The 25,175-nt window shown below is 42.4% G+C and overlaps 3 protein-coding genes across 6 annotated transcripts; 1 reads left to right on the top strand and 2 right to left on the bottom strand.

The window, feature by feature from the left end:
• Positions 1 to 1,939: 1,939 nt before the first annotated feature.
• On the top strand, positions 1,940 to 4,645 carry fzd8a (frizzled class receptor 8a). Its single transcript, XM_086021473.1, has one exon. The coding sequence runs from the start codon at positions 2,331 to 2,333 to the stop codon at positions 4,080 to 4,082; it is 1,752 nt and encodes a 583-aa protein (XP_085877599.1). The 5' UTR covers positions 1,940 to 2,330; the 3' UTR covers positions 4,083 to 4,645.
• A 4,334-nt stretch (positions 4,646 to 8,979) lies between these two features.
• On the bottom strand, positions 8,980 to 10,283 carry gjd4 (gap junction protein delta 4). The gene is made up of 2 exons (XM_086021337.1): positions 10,220 to 10,283; positions 8,980 to 10,151 (listed from the first exon to the last, which is right to left on the bottom strand). Exons 1-2 carry the CDS (start codon positions 10,281 to 10,283, stop codon positions 8,980 to 8,982), a joined length of 1,236 nt encoding a protein of 411 aa, XP_085877463.1.
• A 1,202-nt stretch (positions 10,284 to 11,485) lies between these two features.
• Positions 11,486 to 24,870, bottom strand: ccny (cyclin Y). 4 transcript variants are annotated; one of them, XM_086021372.1, is made up of 12 exons: positions 24,176 to 24,870; positions 17,277 to 17,351; positions 16,414 to 16,434; positions 15,680 to 15,714; positions 15,511 to 15,534; positions 15,149 to 15,249; positions 15,001 to 15,036; positions 14,654 to 14,711; positions 14,285 to 14,404; positions 13,970 to 14,136; positions 12,906 to 13,068; positions 11,486 to 12,813 (listed from the first exon to the last, which is right to left on the bottom strand). In XM_086021372.1, exons 1-12 carry the CDS (start codon positions 24,327 to 24,329, stop codon positions 12,697 to 12,699), a joined length of 1,071 nt encoding a protein of 356 aa, XP_085877498.1. In that variant the 5' UTR covers positions 24,330 to 24,870; the 3' UTR covers positions 11,486 to 12,696. The 4 variants fall into 4 exon arrangements, with proteins under 4 accessions (XP_085877498.1, XP_085877500.1, XP_085877499.1 ...); XM_086021374.1 differs by lacking the exon at positions 15,511 to 15,534; XM_086021373.1 differs by lacking the exon at positions 16,414 to 16,434.
• Between the last annotated feature and the right edge of the window lie 305 nt (positions 24,871 to 25,175).

Genomic DNA, 25,175 nt, shown 5'->3' with positions numbered 1-25,175 from the left:
TGTCTCCCAGCCAATAACTGTGCTCTCGGCTCATTTAATCAAGCTGTGCTGTCCAAGCAAGCTCAACTCTGGGCTATTACTTTCATTCAGTGGGTCAAGGCTGTAAAAATAGCTACCTCACATCATAAAGATCGGGCTGCAAACCAAACATAATATCAGCAATTTGAACTCGACGCACTGGACCGCGCACACAATGTTGTATTATGCTCGGGTGGGGATAGAGGGAGATGCCTGTTGTGCTTGACCAGACCTTGGCCTGCAGGAAACGTAATGTTACATATATAAGGCAGTAACTGGAAGTGACTTTTTCGTGTGCTATTTGCCATCTCAAAATGTCATACCAAAACTGAGGACCTCTGTTGCCTTTTTACACATACACAGAAGACATAGTTTTTAAAAAAGGAAATAATCAAAGGCTTCTGCGAAAAATATCAGTTTGAACTACCTTCATGCATGATGTCAAGCAAGATGTCAGCATACCTCAGAGATAGCTCATGTTTTGCTCTTTGTTGCTCTATTGCTTATTCCATAAGAATTACCAGCATCAACCAAGACTGTTCAGGATGGAGAATGTGATAAAATAAAGGGAATATACAGTGTAAGTTACAGGAAGTAAATAGACTCACATTCAAAGTCATATAGCAAAAATAGCTTCTGACTAACTGCGTACAAGAATATTAAAATGTTACTTATTATTCCCTGTTGAGTGAATAAACGTGACACTGCATTAAGTTTGTTTTTTATAAAGGATCACATGACAGCATCCGCTGTTATCATATCCACAATATGTCCTCATAAAAGATATTTTGTGTGTTGGTGTATTCAACATGACTTTGAACCCTTTTATTCTTCCATCATTTGGAATTTAGGTTCGACAGGCATAACCTTATGAACCTTAATGTCAGCAATTAGATTTTTGAAGATGCTTATCTGTAGCGTGTTTTTTAAATACAGTAATAAAAAGGTTTGACCATTCTATATGCCTTCGAACCAACATTAAAGATAGTAAAACTACTTTTGCACTGGACCTTTTTAGTTTTATGTTTACCTTGAGTCGACTTTGTCATTTGTTTTCAGGAAAAGTCAGTGTCAACTATGACTGAACTCTAGCAGAACACAGATAACAGTAGAAAATGAAATCAGACTTGACTATTAAGTGTAAGTGACGACGACAGAAATAACACCAAATAGATACAGTATTACAACAGAGAGATCATCAGTCACACGCACTAAGCGCGTTAACACGGAGATGAGTTGCTCTGTGTCAGTTTGCTCTGCTGCTTGCTCTCTGCCGCGCGCAATTACGCCTCCCGTGGAGCTCTATGCAAGCGTTAAACGAAACATTAGCACCTCATTTGAAAAATAAAAACCGCTTTTCACAAGGACAGACAACACCCTGGGTAGCCTTACCAAGCGCAAATTAACCAATTTGGCAAACTGGCCTCTCGCTCGCACTCACACAGGGGGGCAACAATTTTAACACAAAATGCATTTCATACAAACTGAACTTTCACATGAATTAAAAAAGTTACAGAAATCCATAAATTTTGAATCGACAATCTTCAATAAGACATAATACGTGTATTATTGTGGCTATGGTTTGTTTTGCAAATGAACTGCAGAAAAACAGCTGTTTCTAATACTTTTTGTCACCTGGTTTAATTAATATTCCTGCAATGAGTGTCAATTAATAACTGAGCTTTATTGTCTTTGTAAAACAAAATGTTCTCGGAGTGTATCTAATTAGGTTGTGAGCATCTTGTTATTGGTGGTCAGTGTCAACAAAGTAATTTCAGCACAACCTTGAATGACTTCACCTCGGCCCCGCCCCCGCCGCGTTGTGATTGGAGTAGTTCGTTTGGGGGCGTGACCCGCCAGCCTCTTGTGTATATAGCCACCACTTCGTCTGCTCGCCGCTGATTTACATGAGAACCAATAATAAAGGAGTAACAAACGCGCTGAATGCGTTTTGCAGGAAAAGAACAAGGCGAAGACGCACGTTTTTCTGACAGCAGAGGATTCGTGTCTTTTTATCAACGGATCGGCGAAAGGATAGTGACAGCGCTGACAGAAGAAGACGGTGGATTCTCCTCTCCTCTCAGCCATCTTGACTGCTGCTGCTCGCCGCACTGAAGGCTTGTCTTCTCCTGCTACATTCAAAGTAAACACAGCCGGGCCGGCCACTCGCAACTCCATGCAAGCTCTACGGAGACGCGAGATGGGCTCGCCGCGTGAAATCTGACCGGACTGTGGGCGGGGGGTGGAGGATTTACGGCAGTATTTGGATCAGAAAAAGGGAAAGGAGCCGAGACGCGCCACTGCTTGAAGAGATGGAGCCCGACCTGTTTGGGATTTACCTGCTCCTCTCTCTCGCCCTCCTGCCCAGATCCAGCTGTACCACCGCTAAGGAGATCACCTGCCAGGAAATAGCCGTGCCCCTGTGTAAAGGTATCGGCTACAATTACACCTACATGCCCAACCAATTCAACCACGACACGCAGGACGAAGCGGGACTGGAAGTCCATCAGTTCTGGCCTCTGGTGGAGATCCAGTGCTCGCCCGATCTCAAGTTCTTCCTGTGCAGCATGTACACGCCGATCTGTCTGGAGGACTACAAAAAGCCGCTGCCGCCTTGCAGGAGCGTGTGTGAGAGAGCCCGGGCCGGCTGCGCGCCCCTCATGAGGCAGTATGGCTTTCCATGGCCGGACCGCATGAAATGTGATCTGCTGCCCGTGCTTGGCAACCCCGACACGCTTTGCATGGACTATAACAGAACAGACTCGACCACCGTGTCGCCCGTCCTCCCCAAGCCCACCAACCATCCGGCGAAGGGCTTCAACCCGCCCAAAATGAAGCCAGGTAGACCCAGCCCGCCGAGGAAGTACAAGCCGGCTGCAGGTGGCTGTGAGGCGGGTTGTAAATGCTTGGAGCCGATGGTGCCGGTCAACACGGAGCGCCACCCGCTTTTCAACCGCGTGAAAACAGGCCAGATTAGCAATTGTGCCATGCCTTGCCACAGTCCTTATTTCACCCACGACGAGAGGGCTTTCACAGCCTTCTGGATCGGATTGTGGTCCGTGCTGTGCTTCGTGTCCACTTTCGCCACAGTTGCCACCTTCCTCATAGACATGGAGCGCTTCAAGTATCCAGAGAGGCCAATCATCTTCCTCTCCGCCTGCTACATGTTCGTGTCCGTGGGCTACATCGTCAGGCTCATCGCCGGGCACGAGAAGGTGGCCTGCAGTAGGGACTTGGACGTGGAGCACATCCACTACGAGACCACGGGACCGGCACTGTGCACGGTGGTCTTCCTCCTTATTTACTTCTTCGGCATGGCCAGCTCCATCTGGTGGGTCATCTTGTCTCTGACTTGGTTCTTGGCAGCTGGGATGAAGTGGGGCAATGAAGCCATCGCCAGTTATTCCCAGTACTTCCATTTGGCAGCGTGGTTAATCCCCAGTATGAAGTCTATAGCGGTCCTGGCTCTGAGTTCCGTGGACGGGGACTCGGTGGCCGGGATCTGCTACGTGGGCAACCAGAACCTTGACAACCTGCGTGGCTTTGTCCTAGCCCCTCTGGTGATTTATTTATTCATAGGCACCATGTTCCTTTTGGCTGGATTTGTGTCTCTGTTCAGGATCCGCAACGTCATCAAGCAAGGTGGCACCAAGACTGACAAACTGGAAAGGCTCATGATTAGAATCGGGGTCTTCACGGTGCTCTACACGGTCCCGGCCACCATCATCGTGGCGTGTTACTTCTACGAGCAGCACAATAGGCAGAACTGGGAAATCACCCACAACTGCTCCAACTGTTTACACGAGAGGGACCGCAGCAGGCCGGACTACGCCGTCTTTATGTTAAAGTACTTCATGTGCCTTCTGGTGGGCATCACATCCGGAGTGTGGATCTGGTCCGGCAAGACTTTGGACTCTTGGAGGACTTTCTGCACCAGGTGCTGTTGGGGTAGCAAGGCTACCAGCGGCTCCATGTACAGCGACGTGAGCACGGGCCTGACGTGGAGGTCAGGTACGGCCAGCTCGGTGTCTTGCCCCAAGCAGATGCCATTGTCGCAGGTTTGAATAAAACCAAAACAAAAGCAGCTTATGGGGACTGCTAATTGTTTGGGAGATAACCCATCACACCCTGTCTTAAGCAATTTGCATTGTAATGAACTGCTGCTGAGGTGCTGCCCTCCTTCCTCCGCCAAACTGTGGGGAGAACATTGAAACAATGTCCAGGCATTCACACAGGTTTAATTTCTCCCTGTTTGTATGAATTAGAGGCTCATCTCCAATTTTGGGGGCATTACTTCTTAACAAACTTCGTACAAAGCATTTTTTATGAAACATTTTTCTACCTATCTTGTGCCAGATAATGTTGAAATGTCAATCATGTCAAATATGGTTTAAATTAAGCCTTAATAGTGCCCCGGTGTTTTTTTTTTTTGTTTTTGTTTTTTTTACGGGTCATTCGTTTTGTAATTTCAAAAATGTATTTATATACTGTAAAGCTCATGTACATTTGTTTATAAAAAGAAAAGTTTATAACTATTGTATATTTGTAAAAAGTGTAGATGTCTTTTTGTGGGAGAGCAAAAAAATATGACTTCTATTTTGACAATAAAACATTTGATAAATTTAAAGCGAATTACCTTAATTTTTTTTTTTGTGTGTGTACGTGTGTGTCTTGCTGAGCATGCGTGTTTTGCGGTCATCTTTTTTAAGGACGACAGCTTTTCAGGGTCTCCGGCTAAAGAGGAAGCCCTTTTAACCGTCAGAAAGTGGTAATTAGAGGCAGGGGTTGAGTTGGAGCATCTCCATAATTGTTCAAGTCCTCTTCACATGCCTGCAGAAGCCTGCTTTCTTAATTTTGTAAAAAGGGGGACCGCCTGAATGCAGTATAAATGCAGGGAACGGACCCTTTTCATCTTCACAAACTTTGATCTTTCTTTTCTAACAGCGCCGGATAAAGGTGGTGTGTGTTAGGAGTGTCCGTCTGATGTGCCAAGGTTCCCCTAAACGTCCCCATTTGGAGGCTTTGATGGGCATTCTACAATTGAAAGAGCATTTTGGATCCCGTGCTTCTTGGGCGATCGTCAGGACTGAAACCTGCCAGTGCCCTTGGATCTTGTGTGTGTGTTTTTTCCCTCGTCTTTTTCTGTGGGCCTGAATTGAAACATCTCTCCATCGGGCTCAAGCTGTGTCAGCGAGTGCAGGGGCCTTGACATGAATGATTGTGAAATTGCAAAGAAAGAGCCACAGGTGGTCTGTTCACATGATCTCACATCTTAGGAGTGTCTAATTGAGGTCTTTTTGCAACAAATGTATCTTGTTGTGGTCTTAATTAAGCCTTCAGGCTTTTATAGGACGTTATACATTAACAGTTTAGAAATTCATTTGATGAGCTAGTCAGTAGTGACAATGTGCTTTGTAGGGACAGCTTTTCTGGGGTGGAAAAATAACATTCAACGTACAACAAAAAAAAACAAAAAAAATGATATACTGCACTATATGTATGCACAATATGAACTGAACTGAAATCTTAAGTTGCAACATTTATGCTTCCACTAAATAGTTGTCACATTTTCCATCCACCTTGCACGTTGTTTATTCCTGCCTTTACCTCCAACATCCCAGCCAAGTAAAGCCCCAGCTACTAGCACCACCTAGTGGTCAAAGATCTTTTGTACAGCTTTAATTCTGCCATTCAACTTGACATTCATTTGCAAATACTGTAGTTCACTCACTGCCATAAATCATGTGTCCACCGCGGAAGCATGCGCGGTCTTGAAGTTGCACGTACACTGTGATTATCAAGAAACTGGGCTTCCTATACTGGTTTGACATGCCTTGTCGGAGCAGTTTACAAGGGAAAGTTCCAGGAATGCCTCTGAGGTGAAGCGTATCACACAAACCAGATTTAGTACGTAATGGTGGCAGCAGGTCATTTAAAATTTGCAGCAAAAGCCTAACAAATTAACAGAGCAGTCGACATTTGCAGAGTGCATCGGTTTGGGTGTTATGATAGTTTTACTGAGCAAAATTTCAAACGAAAATGCCATGTAATGTCAAATTAATACGACTCGACATTTGGTTTTAAAACGTGGGAGTTCGGGTTACATTTGAGCGCAGAGTACGTCAAATCCACAGTTTCCGTGGGTGTATTCTTACACTAAATCAAACACATATCAGCGACCTCTGAGCTGGTTGACCTTTCCAGATTAATGTTGGAACTTGCTGACCTCAAAGCTCAGGCAATTCCCAGTTGACTATTTGAAATGCCAGATGTTGGAAAAATAAAGAGTGTTTATGGGTTTTTTTGGACTGCATGGCAGTCAAGGGGTGTCACTGAAACTTTTTTTTTTTAAATTGAGGCCTTTATTTCTCTATCTTTTTTAACTTTAAAAGAGATACAAAGAGCATAAATTTGCAAACTCGCAATGCTAAGAAGCTGACTTTTTTTGGCACGTCAAACAGCATAAAGGCATCTGGTAAAAACACTAATTGTTCAAGGTCCTCACTTGACTTTGTCTTCTTTGGATGTTGTCCAGCTATTCGTACAAGGTTTAGTGGTCCTAATAAGACACACCCGCTGCTTGCGCAAATCCCACAATCGCTAATTTACACATAGACAATGTCACAGATTGACTGACCCAAGAGGTTTCCCAAATAGGTGATCCTGGAATTGTAGATTATGATTAGAGAGCATGAGATTAAAATATACATGTATAAAAACAAACGTTACAATGAATGAGTAAATCTACTTGTTAAAAATGGGTGTAGATCCTTGATTTATTTAAATTACTTCAAAGATTTTAAGACATTGAAGTAGAGGATGTGAATGAGTCAAAGTGTCATGATTTTCCTATTTAATGATCCAATTTTATTAATTGTAGTTTACAAAATTGTCCACTTAAGGGCGCCATTGCTCCTGAACGATTCCCGCACGTGCGTGGATGTTTTCCACATGAGGAATGTGCATGGTAGTATTTGTTGCAGGGTTTCAATGAAGGCCTTTTAGCAGGTTAATCTGGTACTGCTTGTTTTAATGACCTCATTTGCGTTGCTATTCATGAATTAGCAATGCCAGACCCCTCAGAAACACCCTGATCCATGTTTTTTACATGTAACTATTACGAAGTAGGGCTACAATTAAGGATAAATGATTAATCACTGATGAACTTTGCCATATGTTGTGAGCGACATTTAAAAAGACATTCCAGGTTAAGATTTAATGCAAGAAAGTGTAAATATAACAATGGTTAGGACAATACATAGGTTTATACTGTTTTGAAAAGTTCGTACAATACCAAAGAGCAGATGAAATTTCAAGTGTAAAATTCAGGACTTCACATTTTGTGTTTCAAGAGGACAGCACAATGCTAAATATCACAATCTGCAAAAGAAATTGCAATACGATATATGCCCCCCAAAAAATTAAAGTGCAACAAAAAACATCACATTTGAGCCTAAGTGTAACACTGAAGGTACTACTGAACAAAGAGACTAAAACCTGTTAAGACATGTTATTAAAAATAATGTAGCAGGACATTGTTCAGGGCTGACTTGTGCAAGAGAGGAAATTCACCACCAGGTTAAGCAGACAGTTTTTTCCCCTTCAGCAGCAGCAATAAAATTATGATTATGTGAGTTATAAATAACCGGTTTTTGATCGTGCCAACTGTTCAATGTTTCCGTTCACTAACAAGTAGCTGAACAGCAAAAATGACAACAGGTGTTTTGGTGAATCCCCAGAACAGAATATGCCTATTGGTGAGTACAATAGCTGATATGAGCTTGTAATGATAAAACCGATGCTGACGTTTGCTTCTGGAAAATGAAAGTGACATCCCATGAAGCTTGTGGTCTCGACTCTCGACACAAGAAGGAGCGGCATAGCCCCGCCCGCGGTGATGTGAAGAAAACACCCCGTGGTCTCTCCCGTCCTGAAAGGGCCAAGCATTGTGAAGATAGGTGAGATCCAGGAGGCCCGGAGCTTTTTTGTTATCACCTTCCAAAAGGGACCACAAGAAACAAAGACCAGGAGATATCACCTTACACAAAGACGACTCTCCGGGCTGAATGAAACGCGTGCGAGCAACTGATTTACTACGGGAGCCTCCACCCACGTCGGCATGAAGCAGACGAGGCTGTCAAACACTCTGCTCACTTCAGATGCGTTGACTGTTAGTATTCTGTGAGACTGCGGGGGTTTGACCCTAAAAATCTGTGCTTTGATCAAAGTGAAACCCAAGGAGACATCCCACAGGGCAACGGGCAATAGTGGTCCTTTTGCTGGGCTCTATTTCTAGTAATGTTGCTCCTCTAAAGCTTGCTTGGCCCTGAAATAGAGTGACAAGCTGTCTCCATAAATACTGAAATTTATGGGGGTTCATATTAGCTACTTTGTGATTGTGATGTCCTTCAACTTGTGCTACGCTTACTCTAATTGATGACAGAACCTTAGCATGATACAGTGGTCCCTTGACTTACGAATTTAATTAGTTCAGTGACAAAGGGCATGACCCAACCAACGATGGGCGCAAAGGCTCCTGACATGAACTTTGACCTCGAGGACAAGAGGCGCCTTATGGTGGATGGGTCATGGCCTCTTTAAAGCTAGTGTGCTCGGGAGTGGTGGAAACAGGTGAGCTGTACTTTTAGATTAGCTCAAAGTCGAAGTGCGCCCCACCCAACGAGGCTTAAGGCTCGCACATCTTCCCTTCCGCGACTTGGGGGAGTTATTCTTGACACAAGATATTGTTTCTTTGCATCAAAGGGTATAAAACACAAGCCCCAAAGAGAAGGCAACCCGATCTGCTGGCAGAGTGGTGATTAGAAGCACGAGTGACGTACAACGAGGTAGAACGGCGACGGATCCAACAGTTGTTGCCACTATCTAAAGCCGGATCTCAAGTTGCTCTCACATCTTATTTGCTTTGGTCTCATCTTGCATGACCAAAAAAAAAAAAAAAAGTCACACCCACTGGGATCTTTTCTCCTGACCTTCATCGTTAGATAGTTCTGTACCGCTGCCTAGCTCCACTAAAGTGTACTGACCAATCCTCTTCACACAGGCGCCTGTTGCTATGGGCTCATCTCTCTTGGGTCTCGGTGACACCGCAGGGTGAAGCGCAAGGTCCCGCCTGGGGGGTGGCGGAGGTTTGAGCCTGCTGCGTTTACTAACACAAATGGCTTTGGGCGTGCCCGTCGGCTCTAAGGGACAGAGAGCCAGCTCGTCACCTTCCTTCTCAAGAGCCTCCTCTTGGGAAGGAGAGTAGCCGTTGTTTCCATCGGCGTCGCAGCCCAGAGGTTCCAAAGGGCGAGGGGCAGAGGCTGCATCCTGAATTATTCCGAGTGACCTCCTGCTGCCTTGCCTCTTCCGGAAACTCCCTCTTGGACCGACTTCCGTTTCCAGAGCTTGACAACCCAAGGAAGAATTTGCATCGGGAGTCCCCGGGAAATTGTGCTTGTCCTCATAAATGCGCTCCATCAACTTTTTTTGACTCTTCTGCCTCACGGAGCGCTTAATAGCAGAAATGAAATCCACAGCATTTAGAAAAAGGGACAGGGCGGACACGCCAAGCATAAAGTTGAGCATCACCGTCTTCTCAGTGGGTCTGGAGATATAGCAGTCCACCTGGGTGGTGCATGGAGGGTGCTGGCAAAGAAACCTCTTTGGGATGTAGAAACCAAACATATAGTAGTGTGCCACCCCAAATCCTGCCTCCAGCAAAGTCCGGAACATCAACTGAAATATGTATGCACCGGTGAAGCAACGGATCAACCCTCGCTCTAATCCTGGAGATTTTTTTCCCCCTGAGGTCTTGATGGACAGTCCTTGCTGGATCTTGTACGGTTGTACAGTTTCACCTGGACCGAAGGAGCTCCCGGTTACAGTGAGGCCATTTGACACCTTATGGATCACATAGATCGTAAAGATGATGTAGGGCAGACTTAAGGTGACAAGTTGCACGAGCCAGAAGCGGAAAAGGGATATCGGTGAAAATATATCATAGCACACGTTGGCACAGCCTGGCTGAATGGTGTTGCACACAAATCGCTCCTGTTCGTCCTGGTAGAGAGGGTAACCGGCGAGAAGGAGGATGAAGACGCGCAGAAAGATCATCACCACCAGCCACACTTTTCCTGAATTGAAAACATTGCAGGATTAGAAGTGCGCTGAACTGCAAAATTCAAAATCAACATCAACTCACCGATCAAGGTGATGTTTTGATTGATAGAGATAAAGATGATTTCTGATGGACTGGATCCCGCCATGTTCACTTCGCTCAGTCATCCAAAACCTTTCGGCATTCCAAGTTTAGGTTTCTGGCTAAAGTCTCCTCGCAGTGCCTCAGCATTTTGCTTTCTCTTAGACCTGCAGCAAATTCACTTACACTTGATTGGACAGTTCCAACCGCAGGTGGAACTTAGTCAAAACTTTGGTAGCTAAAATCCAGCATGGCCCATTACGAGTTTCCTAAAACTAACGGAAGAGGAACCCCATGAAAATGCTCCCGTACTCCCTCTCCCTGAGTCCCCTGCAGACAACTGGCAGTCCTGAGACAACAGAAGACGGGAGCAAGCCCCATTGTGGATCTATTCTTAACACGCTTGCAAAGGCACGTCGCTGTCCTGCATGGCATTGCAAAGATATTTTGGGGCGGCAGGACGTCCTTACAGGAAGGCATCGGACCTCCAGGGTTACAAGTTCTAAATTCAAACTGAATTCCGGCCATGTTCAAAGTAGGAAAAGCATAAAAAGTGCAAACCTTTTGTTGCAGCAGCAAATAATAATTCAAGTCAATATGCAATTTTGTTAGTTTTGCAAGAAGCATTTAGTTGATTCACATAATTTGCTTTAGCGGGCCGGATCTGCCCCGAGGAACTTGAGTTTGACACATGGTCTAGAGGTTGGCTCTATCTATCCTTCATAAAAATATTGTTGACATTGCTCAGACGTTTTTATTAAACATAAGTCAACAAAACAAAACCATGTTGTTATTACCACAATTCCAATTTCCTCGACAAACTCTATGTAAAATTATACAATGAATTTTAATCAGACATGTTTTGTCCACATTTGTGTGAATTTTTAGCAAGAAAGTCTGCGGAACAAAAAATATGCAGGTCATTATTCTTACTATGTGCCAAGCAAATCTCAAAGTAATTCACATTATAAGTTGTTACTGAAAAATTGTAGTCGGGAAAAAAACAAAAGTTACTGCTAACATCATCTCATATTGCTGTTTTTATAACTAAATATATTTTTTATATACATTCCATACACCATACAATGCTACGCAGTGAAGCATAATGAGTTTCTTCATTTAAATAAAATATGATCCCAGAATTGGTCTTCAAAAGTAGGAACAAATCATTTACTGTGCACCTTAATTGTATTGCCCTATATACCACGTAATTTACATGACGGTACCGTAGAAACAGTGTAATAAGAAAGAAGACAAAAGTCCTTGAAGGTAGCTCCCATTGAAATCTTTATACCTCAGATTCTTTGAATGATTTGTCACAATTGCTGTCCACCTCATGTACAGTAGAAACGGATCTAATATAAATATTCTAACAGTACAACCGCATATGTTGCCCACTGGCACGGTTATGTACACTATACAGAGACAATTTAGCAAAACGTATACAATCTGTGTGTGAACAGTGTTAGATAAGTATCACATATAATAATGTCATTCAGCTCGTCTCCAGAACACAAAACTACCCTGAAGAGTCATGTTTTTAGTAGCTTCTGAATACAGAGTGCTCACTTGTGCTGTTTAGTAATTAACAGGAAGAACCATACAAAATGTAGTGGGGATAAAAAGTTATTTGTTAGTTACTTGTTCATTTCATCGGTGGTAAGGGGTTGAAGTTGGTTCTTACAGGCACCACAGGTCAGGACAATGGCAGTGAAGAAAGTACAACGTGACCTTTGAAGTACATCCCGGGCTGAGAAGTGGATGCCAGAGTCCCCTCCCCCGCCCCTCAAGTATGCAAGCTTCATTCTACCTGATTGCAACAATGAGGCAATGCATGAATATTGCTTGAAGTCAATGTCTGAGTTGGACTCAGAAGAAGCTTTAAGTTCACCAGTCCTGTCCAAGTGTCAAATGGAAGTTTCACACTAATTTTCTTTGACACTATTGGCTCACAAAGCAGGAATGCCAGGCGTAAGGCTGTTAGCTAAATCAACACTGTGTAAAATACGGAAATCAATACAGAGGTGCTGATATGCAGAACGGAATGTAGACAGAGCTGTGTAGTGAAATGGGAATGAGCAGAAACATATAAGAAACAAAACACTGGAAAGTGGAAGAGATTGAGAATTTAAAACTATCTATGAGCTCTTAGAAATAAGCCAAGGAAGAGATTTAAAATGACAGGAATGTAGCCGGGCTGCCACTTGATCTTGTCATTTCCCTTCCGACGTCAATGGTCTCACGTCACATTTCAACGTAACTTCTGCACTTCTTCACTTTGTTGCACTCGCACACTTCAGTTCGGTTCCGCTCAGTGCAGTGTTATTTACAACAACTAGAGAGGTGCAATCTTGCTTTGTAAAAGTGCCAGATTGTGTTTGTGTGTCTCATCAGGCAGACACACCCACGTATCCACAGGACAGCTAGTTTGCCTGCTAACCAGACAGGTTCCGCTTTCTCGCCGCTGCCGGTGGCCATCGTTAGGAAATGATGGCCGGACACCACCGCACAACCGACAGGTTGTCTGCGCTCACGGACCGCTTCTTCGCTAGCTTCTTCAGGTCCTTGTATTTGTCATCGCACAACCTGGATATAGCCTGGAGGTGGAAAAACGAGGCAGGTATCCTCACTCAGTCTAAGAAACGCACGTCAAACCGTATCCTAGCAAATCATGAGCGGCCATGCTCACCTCAAGTTTCTGGGCCTTGTCTCTGCTGAGAGCCTCGAGAGGAAAGCTGAGGTTGTTCGCCTCCGCCAGGGAACGCAGGTCAAAGTAATACTTCGCGTAGACACTGGACGGCACGTTGATGTTGAATTGCAGCAGCTCCAGAAACTGCCGCTCCAACTCATTCCTTGTTTGGAAAAAAAACAATCCGGGAGTTGAAAACATACAGGACTAAACTGTTAATTGACTCGAAAGAACCACGTCCATTTGCTTCTCTTCGGTTCCGTCCATTTAAGTTATATTGTCAGATGCATTTCAGTTCTATTTTTCAGGTACTTTGTTTGCTTTGTACAGCAACACACAGGCTAAATTTAGCCTCACTGGCAACCAAACTCTGCCAAACAATTCGAACTGTGGCAATCATCCTGCTATTCTGGTCGATGTGTATTTATTTTACAAGGCCAGGTGAGGGTGTATCCGGTTGTCTCTGTCTATTAGGGCCTTTGGGGATTGGAAATGGATCTCCCAAGGAAATCTGGGCTGAAATGCTCAAGTCACTCTTATGCTCGGATGCACACACGCATGTGTGGCTCATCTCTCAGGCGGACTGCCCAAACAGGTGGATTACAGTCATGGCTGAGGGATTTCTGAAGCCAAGGACAGGATCACAGAAGTAACGGTGGAGACGAGCATGAATACAGCAGGGGTTAGAGGTCAAGCAGCAGTAACATGTTAGGGTATTTGTGTTCCATCTCAGAATACACACAGACAAGATGCCTTCCAATAAAGTCCTATATGGAATAAAGATCAGCATATGTTCTGGTCCTCATGGTGCTTTTCTTGCTTTCCTCTGGGTATTTTCCAATCTTTATTTGATCGGCATCATGTCTCAGTTCAGTAAGCATTTGTACGTTTGTGCTGAGAGCGCAATGGCGGCCAGGCCAACAACCATTTCAAAACTTGAAGTCAAGCCAGCCCCGCACTTTAGATTTCCAATATACAACTAGGAATTACGGTAAGGCAATTTGAGTGCCACTTTCAAAATAAAATCCCCAAAATATGTCGTGCAATGTTTTCATATAACTCACATGTCCTCCACAGTGATATCCTTGAGAATTTGGCAGTAGTCGACATTCCACACCGCCTGGTCATCCCAAACTTTGGATGCCAGAAGGATGGCTCCTAAAACAATACGCTTCCAGTTGGCAGGGCAAATGTCAATCTCAGCATAGGTCAGCAGCCTCTCCAAATACACCTTTTGACAAAGATAAATATTGATTATTGCATCGTCTTTAAATACCGTTTTCCATAATATGTCCGTTGGAAAGAAAAACAACAGGACACAGTATATTGAAATAAATAAATAAATATAATAGCAGAAGGTTTACAGCACGTGCACTTACCAATGTGACAATGGCACATTCGGCTGTGAGCTGCGCAGCGCTGAACAGCGTCCTTACGAAACGATAAATCTGCTTTTGCTCAGGGTCGTGCTTATCGTAGTCAGGAGGAACTTCAGACTTCTGCAATGGTGATAGAATGCACAGGGCAACAGGCAGAGTGGTTAGGTAAACAATATTTGCTTGAAGTAATGCTGTGCCGTGAAAACAAATCAGTATGACAGACGCATTTTTTTTTCCCCCAATGTTTTGTAAACAAACAGCAAAAGGTCAATTTTCTGTTAAAAATCTGTGGAGTTGAAATGGCACCAAATTCACCATTTAACAGCTTTCACAGCAATACAAATATACGACATGTCATCACTGTCTTACCGACAACGGATGCAGCTTCTCATCGAATATGTCTAACAACATTCTCCCGTCGATGTCTCTGGAGTAACAAACAGCAAGGAAAGCAAGAAACTGCATTAAACGCTTGCCTGGGATACGACCACTTCAATAATGAATGAATGGACCATTTAGCTGGACTGCTTATTGCGGAATGCCCACAATTTCCAGTTATAATCAGAAAAGAAGAGAGCATTTGCAAGTTCCACATTTTTTTTTTTTTTTTACTTTTCCCTTCTTAGCTTTGGTACTGATTTGATTCAAAATTGTACACTGACCGGACTTTTAAACAAAAGAGACAAAATGACGGGTAGATGCAATTATTTTCTTACCTGTTCCTTATGTGATAGAATATTGCAAGGGCTACACTGGTAAAAGACAAAACAAAAGATCATTAACTGACAGGTGAAGGTATTAAATGCACAATGTACATATAATGGAGTGTGGGGGGAAAAAAGAAAAGAAAGAAAATGTAATTACCATTTAATGGTGTATTTGAGGTTGGGTTGACTGACAGTGCTGTCGTCAAGGAATATGGTCGAACATGAGCTGTACTTCCTTCTCACTGGGCCTGAATGATGCTGGAGTGGATGCACAAAAGTAAAAGAGCAAGGTCTCCAGTTTTGTCTTTTTGGACCAGTCAAAATATGAGATAAGATGTGGAGGATTTGAAAATATAATTTAGAAGCGATGGAATTATCGATGGAACAACCAGCCCATACAGCAATGCGATGACACGGAATTGTTGTCAGTTTACATGAACAAAGAATACGTAACACTGAAGATGTGTCGTTTGAATAATGGAGACACAACAGTGGATATTGCTTTAGACTTTTTTTTACCTTGTTCTCCGAAATGTGTGTGAACTTGCAAAAACGAATAAGAGACAGCAATTACCGTACTGTTTGCACACAAACTGCTCATTTCATTATTTTTTTTAAAGAAAAGTCATGATCCACTTTTGAGTGAACAATTAAACAAACACATTTTGCCTCAAAGTGTTATACTCACGTGGTTGATGTAAAGGCTCTTCCTCTTTTCCCGAACTGAAAGGAAAAATATGGAACAAGTTCACATATCACAACAGTAGCACACTCTAGCCGACAGGTGTCAGCATTGATCCAGGGTTTCTTGAGCCTCTCTCTTTTTTTTTCAAACAAATTCTGGCACAGTATTTAGTCACCACCACGACAACCTAATTAATAGTTGAAAAGCAAGATAGATTTACCTAAATAGAGCACAATGCAAGTATGCTTCCTAGAGGCTAGGCTGCAGTATTGGAATGATATGAGTGCAATCTGTTGGATGCAATGAGACAAGCCTATATCATCAACATTGCATCTTCTTTACTTTTATTCCTCGAGATTTTTCGTGCACAAAAAGAGCAGTACAGTATTTCAAAAGCAATAAGTTTTCTGAACCTAAAACAAGTCACAAGGGTTATTCTTAAGAGTCTGAATCAGTAGCAAGGGCATTATTAAGTGCAATAAACTCAAGGAAGAAATTAAAAATGATCACTTTAATGACCAAAACATATTATTGTGCTATCTCTGCACAAGAGAACATCTCAAAGACCAAACATGCACACAGTTACAAACCACAGACACTCATATATACTGCAAAGCAAGAACAAAAAAAAACAGCGACATGTTGCATTACGAGCACAAAGTGCGACTGGCGACAAGTGAAGCACAGTGAGCACGACGCTACCTGTCGTTTGTAAACAGACACAGTCGCGCCCTTACCTCGCTTGTTGTGCACAGCAACTGTAAAAACAAAAGCCCAAGTTGTCGCCATATCGTAACATTCACCAAATGTCAGTGAGAAAGGTTAGCATTACATTTTTAAGTGAGTTAAGATCAAGGCCTCTTGTTTTCAGGCCTTTCTCACCCCATTTTTTCTTATTTGAAATTATGTTAGAAAGCAGGAGAATTTGAGACAAAAAATTGTTGAGGCCAATAAAAGAGCATTGCATCAAATGAGACTTCAAATTCTTCAGGCAAACAAGCTCTTCTACAGCGTGCGCAAATGGAACAATATTAAGCCTTTTATAATCGCATTAAGCAGATTACGTCTCTACTGCATTTAGTCTAAAAGGAACTCCATCACATTTCAGGGGCTATTTCTGCCACTAACCGTGGCTATTGAAGATGATCAAAACGCTTCATTGTAGGGGAAAAAATGTGATGACTATTGCTGGGAATGTATGGGTAGATGAAAGTGTACTTTTGTCTGATTCCTTACTGTACCTCAAATTGTACAACAATATATAAATATATCTATATGTGTGTGTGCGTGATTTCGTGCTTGCAGAGTTGAGTAAATGAGCCGCCTCTTTGAAGTTAATTCCCCTTCTCGGCAAGCAGAGAGGGGAGGGATGAGCAGTTACGCACGGAGGAGGGGGGGGAGTAAGACGTAAGAGACACCGTGCAAACACGGATGCCTTTTTCCTCAGTTGATTGTGCATTGTCCTCAAACACATTAAAATAAAATGATCCTAGCGGGTACTAGTTAGCCAAAAGGACAGCATGATTAGAAATAAAGTAGAGACAAAACGTTTATGGAATGTTTCAAAGTAAATGTGTGTCTCTCATGGAGCAAAACTCACCATCGGTCTGGGACTTGCTAAGGAAGATGGTGCTGGCTCGAGGATGGTCAGAGGGATTATACTCCATCGGCAGATCTGAAAATAGAAGACAAAACATCAGTCTGGCCTTTATTTCAAAGCATTCTTCACATTAAAATTGCTAAAGGATTCAAAAGGGTTTCTTGTAAATATGTTTCAGTCCAAGTCAAGCATTGAGAGTTCATATCTGCTACCAGCTCAATCCAAGCACAGTGCGAAACAATGAAGGTATGGACTTCATCCAATTCCCAAAGGTTGTGGAAAACACCCAACAACAGTCAAACAGTGTGCAACCAATGCATTGTACACAGCTTCCTGGTTTCTCGGATGATGTCAGTGCAACAGGAAAGGTTAGACGCACTCGAAGGTCGGAAGGTGATGAGGAAGTGTCGGGTGCACACGAGAATAAAAAGCTGATAAAATGGTGAAAAAGGGAGCACAACCACCGACCACCAGATTGACTAGCAATTTTTAATGTATTTATTTTTGTCTGAGAATGAGAAGGCCCTCCCTCTTCACTGCTTGAACACCCCACTAATTCCCTGTGACCGAACGCACGGAATACACGCGGGGCGATGCGATATTTTGTGTTCTGTCTGAACCTAGCATAATGCTAACAATAGCTGAGGCATATACCAAAGGTGACACAGACTCTTTGGGTACACAGCAGGTTATGCATCCAAGCAATAGCTATTGTGCAAAATCCTTTTGAACTGCCATCTTTTTATGTTGGAGAGCCACTTGAAGAGCCTCAAAGGACAAACGCACGCGTGTATACATATATACACACGCACACAGAACCACACCAATGTAGGAGGTGGTGTGTGTATACACTATTGTGTGTGGGAAGAGGCAGCAAGCACTAAAAGAAGGTTTCATGATGCTCACAACTGTTGGGGAAAGGGATAAAGGGATCAAGTCAGTCACGAATCACTGAAACATTGTACTGAAATTGCAAATCAATGCCAGCATTATTTCGGACAGGAAATGGACTATTCACAGTCACTGGTGTAAGTGACCTTTAGTGCTCTACTCCCACTGCCCACTGGTATTCTCCCAACAACCAACTTGGGATGAACTTGAAGCATCCAACTTCCTGCATTTCAGGAACCGGAGAGGAAATATAATAGTAACGATTCAGTTAAGTTTCAACGTACAATTGGTCATTGTACCAGTTTTTCAACTGAATATCTTTGTATGAAGGTACTGAAGCTGTTCGAGTGTAAGAATAATTCTTTTTTTGCTTTTAAATAACTTGAGTGCTCTGTGCTCAGGTACCAAGCGCTCCAATATACCACGACTATTAACAGTGTGAACTATCTTTATTCATTCAGAGCACACTGCAGGAATGTTTGATTTAAAGATCACGTTGACCTGGTTTTGAACAAGTTTATTTTTGGGCTCTCATGTCACACTCCTGGACCGTACTTTCGGAGAACCACCCATATTCACTGTGTCAGTAAGTCTTTTAAATTGTGTATCAGAGGTATCAGCGTGTATCTCACATATTTCCGTTTTATTCGTTTGGCTATTGTATTGGATGAGAAGCGGGTCCTATTTCTCTGTGACAATGCTCTAATGGTTGCTAAAAATGAAAGCATGCATGTTTACTGCATGGGGGGATGACAGAAGGCTCACTGCTAAGAATGTGTAGGGGTTGAAGACTCCATGGCAAGTAGAGGATAGTCATTTGCTCTGCACCCAACAGAGTCACAAACCCGCCCTCCTTCTTTCACTCCCCTCTCATCCCCACATCTTCTTGCTGTAACTAGGCAACGGTGGCTTGAGACGACTCAGATGGTGGAGGCAGGACATTCAAAGGCTTTTGCTGTCTTTAAATCTGCCTCGCCCCCCTGATTCACTCTACTAATTGTTGGTGAGCCTGATAGAATAGTGACACTCACGTATAATAGCACTGCTGAAACAACAAACACCAGCAGTGCGGTTGATCTAATGGGCACCTTTCTGATTAGGAAGAAAAGTCGGGATTTCCGGTGGAGAGTGAATGGCATAATGTTAAAGGTCTGGCTAATAAGATTAAACAGTTAGGTGTACTGGCTTTACAAACAGACACATTAGAAACACCCAAAAGAAGACGACCAAGCAAGGAATCCAGAAATGGCCATGAAGATATACTGTATATATATATATATTTATTTATCTCTAGCCACAGCTGGGTAAAACCGCAAGCCGTGTCCTGCAAGGCGACATGATAGAGAACGGAGATGGATTATAGTGTAGGAGGAGTATAAAAGAATAAATAAATAAAACTTGTACGATGAGGGGATACTGGTGAGGATAATCAATCTCATTTACATGCTTCATCCACACTATGAAATATGAATATGTGACCGGCTCTGGCTTAATGGTCCAGATGGGTAAAAAAAAACCTGTTATTCATATATTCTAATTCTACACTTAACTCCCTTTAAAATGACATATAATACATGGACATACCTAAGAAACTGGCAAAGCTACAACAATTTTAATGTTGCCAGGTTGAAATTGCTAGTTTTGAGGAAAACATGTTTAGTTGTGGCACATACATCTGTCAAAGATCCATAGCAACCAGTACCTTAGGTGAAAAAGATACTGACCCTAAACTTTCAGGAACTGTCCAAAGACCACTGAAAAGTAAATTCCAACAGGAGGTCAGGACATCTTCCGAAATTTTGCTTACTTTACTTTGCTTCAGAACACTGTTTTTATGCTTTGGCCAAAGCACCTATATTGGGCATTTCAAGACTTCATTACGCTTATGCTTAATACTTGAATGGACAAACATAGAAGGTCAGTAGATTATACAACAAATCACTAAAGCGCCAGTATTTGGAACTCCCCTTTCCAAACTTAACAAGACATGATTGGTGGAAATTTTCAGTTAGTGCCGGTATTGTTTTTTTTTTTTTTTTACAACTTCCACATGTTACAAAAGCAACCACAACCCATAAATCTCATGTCCAAAGCCATAAAATGTGGCAGTATCAAATCAAAACAGGAACTTTCATCCACACAGATTCACCTGGGCACGTATTGTGTTTTTCCCCCAGGGCATAGTTACACAGTTTGCATTATTCCACTGTCTTAAACATTATAAACTTTTCATAAAATGTATAAAACATGTATTTATAGAGCATCTTTCCAGGGACCAAGAATGATTAATGTAATGCATATGTTGTGTTGCGACTGTGTTCCTAAGCTTCTCACAACAACAGTAAGCGACCTTTGGCAACAGATGTTTTCCCACAATTGCTGTGGCAGTGTAAGGCTGTGATTGTACATGTCATGTCAGCTGCCAGATGTTGACAACCCGGCATTCCTAAGAAAGCAATGTCTATAAACCACTAAAAGTGAAAACGCTTCAAGCAAGAGTACAGTGATCAAATAAGTGTAATTATATAATATATATATATATATATACACAGTACAGTGTTGATGAATGGCAAAATATTAAACGAAACCTAAATGAGTGCATATTTATTAATGCAAATTTGTGTCCAACTCCCCCATGTATAGTATATTGAACATGTAGGTCAACCTGTCTGGAACTCATACGTTGGAGACTCCCGAGGCTCATCAACCAGGCATAAATAATCCATGCCCAGATTTCAATTAGCCTGCTAGCAAGACTCGTCAATATGTTCATGAGTGCGCCCCGCAAATTAACTTCAGCGCCATAAAGACAGAGAGGAATGTTGGCGCCGGGAGCCAAAGCACATTTACAGATGTCAGCCTTAACTAACAGTGAGACATGATTCTGCTTCATCATGTACATTTATATTCTTGAAATACGGAGTACTTGGAGTTTGTTGACTTGGATGACATTATACACAGTAATTTAACAACATAATAAAGTTGAAAAACCACAATGGCAGCTGACTTGGAAGCCCTGTCAATCAAATATTAGCTTTTTCATTTTGGTATTTTGTGCTTGGGGCCTTAATGCCAGCAGACTTTCGGCAAGACTACACCCTGTACTGGTAGGAAGTCATTCACACGCGCATTGACACCTATGGACAATTTATAATCTCCAATCAACCTATTATGCAGGTTTTGTGAAAGTGGAGATAAAGTATTTTTGTCAGCAGAGGCAGGAAATTTGTCACTGTTTTTGTCATTGTGCCTGGAGTTAGTTGTAATGAGGGACCACGGGAACATATAAACAGAGGACAACTGCTTGGGCAAATCAGGTTTCCAGTAGGTTGACTGCAGATTTACAGTGAGGACCACTACTAATATGTACTTGGGATGAGCGAGCATGTTGCTAGCGTCACCAGTGTCAGCAGTTTTCATGAATGACTTTCTTTTTCCATCACATGCTTGTTGAAACAGCGCACACAAATTCACTCACACATAGAAACACACACAGATCACAGTTGAAATGTGGAATGGAAGATGCAACTCAAAGGGTACAAAACACCACAAAGAGTTAACCCCAAAATCCCTGTCACGATTGGATCCATCTGATTTCTGCGCTGCTATTGGTTAACAAATCATTTTCAAATATTAACAATTAGGGATTTCACATTTGAATCGGTTCGGTACCTAGGAATCGATACCGGTACTCAACGGTACCAATTTTTGGTATTTTTGTGTGCATGTTTATGGTAATAAATGATAACATCTCAAAATGTTTTCATTTAACATTCACTTTTCAAAATATAAACTCTGACAACAAAACAACATCATGAATTTAAAACAAATGAGCCAAACAGGATAAAGTTAAAATAAAGATCGAACATTCTACAAGTAGTAAAGTATGAATAATATTAATAAAAAATGAAGTGCTACAAAATACAAAGTGCGAAGCAAAGTTCTTTAAAATAAACTCGACAAGGAACCAAGTTAACCAGCAATACAGTAAAATTCCTCAATTCAATATTCTGTCCCGTGAAAAACACTTAGGTCCATTTTTTTTTCACGTGAATGGGGTTTCTTACAGACATCCCATAAACGTGAACATTTAAAAATATTACAAAATGGGACATAACGTGTTTTTCACGGGACAGTGACGACATATTTAAACAAATAGCTGCTGCAACATTGAGATTTCACATTTTTTATTGCTGCAAAACTAGTGGCCAACAGTCGGCCACTGATGAAAACTAGAGGCAGAACCACGTGCACTGAGCAACGGTTCAGTCATTTCGGCCGTGTCACTCCGTATGCAGCGGGCCTTAGAACATGCCAATTGGATCATGCCTTTCATTCCTGCTTGAGCATCTCTAGGGATGGCCCAAGCCTGCAACTACAGGGCCCAGTGGTATAAAAATGATTGATGGACTATTAGCACCATAATATCAATCTTTCAAAGGCCATCACTCATAAAATGTGCAAATGTGTCCCTGGCCTTGGCAGCCATAGCTCAGTCTATAAGGAATTGGCTTGGGGACAAGAAGGTCACTAATTTATTTCCACAAAATGGAAAATGAGACTGGCTGCTGTATGTTTGTAAGCACTGCTAAGATGTGATTCAGCAAGGGATTCAAGCACCATATTTTAAACAGGTGTAACAATATGAAAAATTAATATCACAGGATTTGAAAAGCCGTAAATGGTATTTACCTTCCACCACAGGTAATCAATCTTTCCAGTGTGGTAGTAGCTGTGTTTTGGACAGCTGGACAGTCTGCAGTCCGAACTGCAGAAACTGGCTTTCTTTCTTTTTTTTTTCCTTTTTAACATTTGTTTCGCTAAGCACATATCATGATTTCCCCGAAACTCTGGTTCCAACACTTCCACTTTCATCTGCACTCGTCCTTGAGGCTACAGAGGCAAGCGCTAACTTTAGCCATCAGTATTTGTTTGGGCAATCTGCTGCACAGCTTGAAAAAAACATGCTCACAAAATTGAAGAGAAGACCCATTTTGGGTCGAAGTCTGGGCTGGCTCTGAGAGGAAATCAGCGCTGTGCAATAAATCTGCAAAATGCCCAAAACAGCCTTAGGGTGTGTTCTTGCAAATTACGCCAAAGTTTTTCGAAAGGCTGCACATTCCATAATGCAAGAAAAGGAGATGATGTGTTCTGTATTTCCTTGCATTTTTTCACTTCACTATTTACTGTACCCTCCTTACTTATACAAATATAACTGTATAAATATAGGTTTCCCCAAACCTAGAGTTGGGTGTTGATCAACTGTTACAGCATCCAGACAGCCCAATAAAATGTAATATATATGCTGGTTATGGTGTTGTTACACACATCTGATTTAATTCTTGCTCCATTCACAAATGCAACAACGTGGACAGAATAACTCAAGCGTTTTGACTGCCAGAATAGTACCTTGCAAGTCAATAAAATGTGAGGGATACTTTTGAGCGCCAAGAAATGGTCAGTGGCTCAAATCAGCATTGCTGTGTGCCACTTCACACTGGATCGAGTCACTATGAGACCAAAAGTTGATTCTACTGATTCGCTTAAAGGGGGAATTTACTATTGACTTAGGTGCAGTGACTGAGGTTCATACAGCGTGACTGTGTGTATTGTTGTGTGCTCTGTTTGTACTGTAAGGTTTATAATTACCCTAGCTAATTTCCTTTAGCCTGTCTGTAATGTTTGCCATTATATGTTAGCACTGAGCTAGCAGATTTTTGTGTGCAGTGTTTACCACTTCTTTGTTTTGTTTGTCAGTTTTGTTTGTTTGATTGCCCCACAATCAACGGGGTTTCAATGTACTGTTATTCGAGAAAGCAACCCTGAGCATTACCTTCATGTTGATTTGCAAGCAAAGGCTCATTAAACCGAGCTATGAGCCAATAGAAGAAATCTACAGGAGTTATTGCTGCAACGAGTGGGTGGGTCCTTTGCACAAATGTTGCAAGTACGAGTTGCAATGTAAGGAATTCACAAGGATCATTGAAGCCGTATTACCATGTACTTACCGTCCAAATTTTCTCTGTCGCTGATGTGCTGGAGGTTGCAGCCCGTATCCTCCCGGCTCAGCTCCGGCTCTGGCCGATAGGGCTCTAGTCTAGAGTGGTTGTTCCGTCGGTGTTTGGGGCTCGACGCCACGCAGCAGGATGGTGTATTCCCCATGACCAGATTAAGTAATTAATGCTAGTCGTAGGACGCAACTTTTAGCTTCTTGGTACGGGAAAGAGGAAAAGGCAGGGCGGTAATCCGAAGAGACAAACTACAAACTGGCCCCGTTATCCGCTCGCGTTACACGCCCTTTCTCGATCGGCCTATGATACGCCTATCTGATGACTCCGATCCATTTAAATGTTGCTAAAATGCTAAATTAAGATAAGAGAGGAGACGAGCAGCCCCGAGCCCTTTCTAAACCTTCAGGCGAGGGCAGATTATGTGCCTCCATGTAATACACTTATCTTTCTCTTCAGACGACTCCCTTCGTCTTGTTATTCCAGTCTGAGCGTCCCCTCCTTCTTTCTTTTTTTTTCCTCACCAAATCATTTTTTTACGCTCTTGCGACCAAGAGAGGAGCAACACATGACACATTTGCTCGTTCGGCAAATATTTGTCTCGACATCGGCGCTACATTGTAGCCGATAATAGGTGCACATCAGTGGCTTATTCCGCTACCATGTTGCTCTCATATGCATCGGGGATGTTTCCCTTCTGCTTCTTCCCCATATACATCAAACATACCGATACCCAGCCTATGTGCGGAATGTGCGTTAACAATCCCGCCATGTTGAATGTGTCAAAATGAGATTTTTCACTCAATTGCTGACTGTGGTTCATTCCCGCGATGAAACCAGCATTAAAACAAAAGAGTCTTTCTCATTTCAAAAGAATATCAATCTGATTTTCAGTAGTTGCTTAGCTAGCATAAGATAACATTTCTCATACTATTCAACATTTATGTTTTCCAAATTTTAATGAGCAATGGAAACCCCAAAAATGTAAATTTCAGTTATC

Source organism: Filicampus tigris, chromosome 21, assembly GCF_054856515.1.
Source record: "Filicampus tigris isolate MCC_2025a chromosome 21, RoL_Ftig_1.0, whole genome shotgun sequence".
NCBI classification, from domain to species: domain Eukaryota; kingdom Metazoa; phylum Chordata; class Actinopteri; order Syngnathiformes; family Syngnathidae; genus Filicampus; species Filicampus tigris.
The sequence above is the reverse complement of the archived record's forward strand: the minus strand, read 5'-3'. Positions and strand labels throughout refer to the sequence as shown.

Bases quoted from the DNA above. Each gene is read 5' to 3' on its own strand.
- gjd4 (XM_086021337.1), bottom strand. From the start codon at position 10,283: ATGGCGGGATCCAGTCCATCAGAAATCATCTTTATCTCTATCAATCAA. The intron at 10,152-10,219 runs GTGAGTTGATGT...TTTTCAATTCAG, and splicing joins TCAAAACATCACCTTGATCG to GAAAAGTGTGGCTGGTGGTG.
- fzd8a (XM_086021473.1), top strand. From the start codon at position 2,331: ATGGAGCCCGACCTGTTTGGGATTTACCTGCTCCTCTCTCTCGCCCTC.
- ccny (XM_086021372.1), bottom strand. From the start codon at position 24,329: ATGGGGAATACACCATCCTGCTGCGTGGCGTCGAGCCCCAAACACCGA. The intron at 15,250-15,510 runs GTAAAAAAAAGT...CATCCACTCCAG, and splicing joins CACACATTTCGGAGAACAAG to CATCATTCAGGCCCAGTGAG. The intron at 14,405-14,653 runs GTAAGACAGTGA...TCACCATTGCAG, and splicing joins AGAAGCTGCATCCGTTGTCG to AAGTCTGAAGTTCCTCCTGA.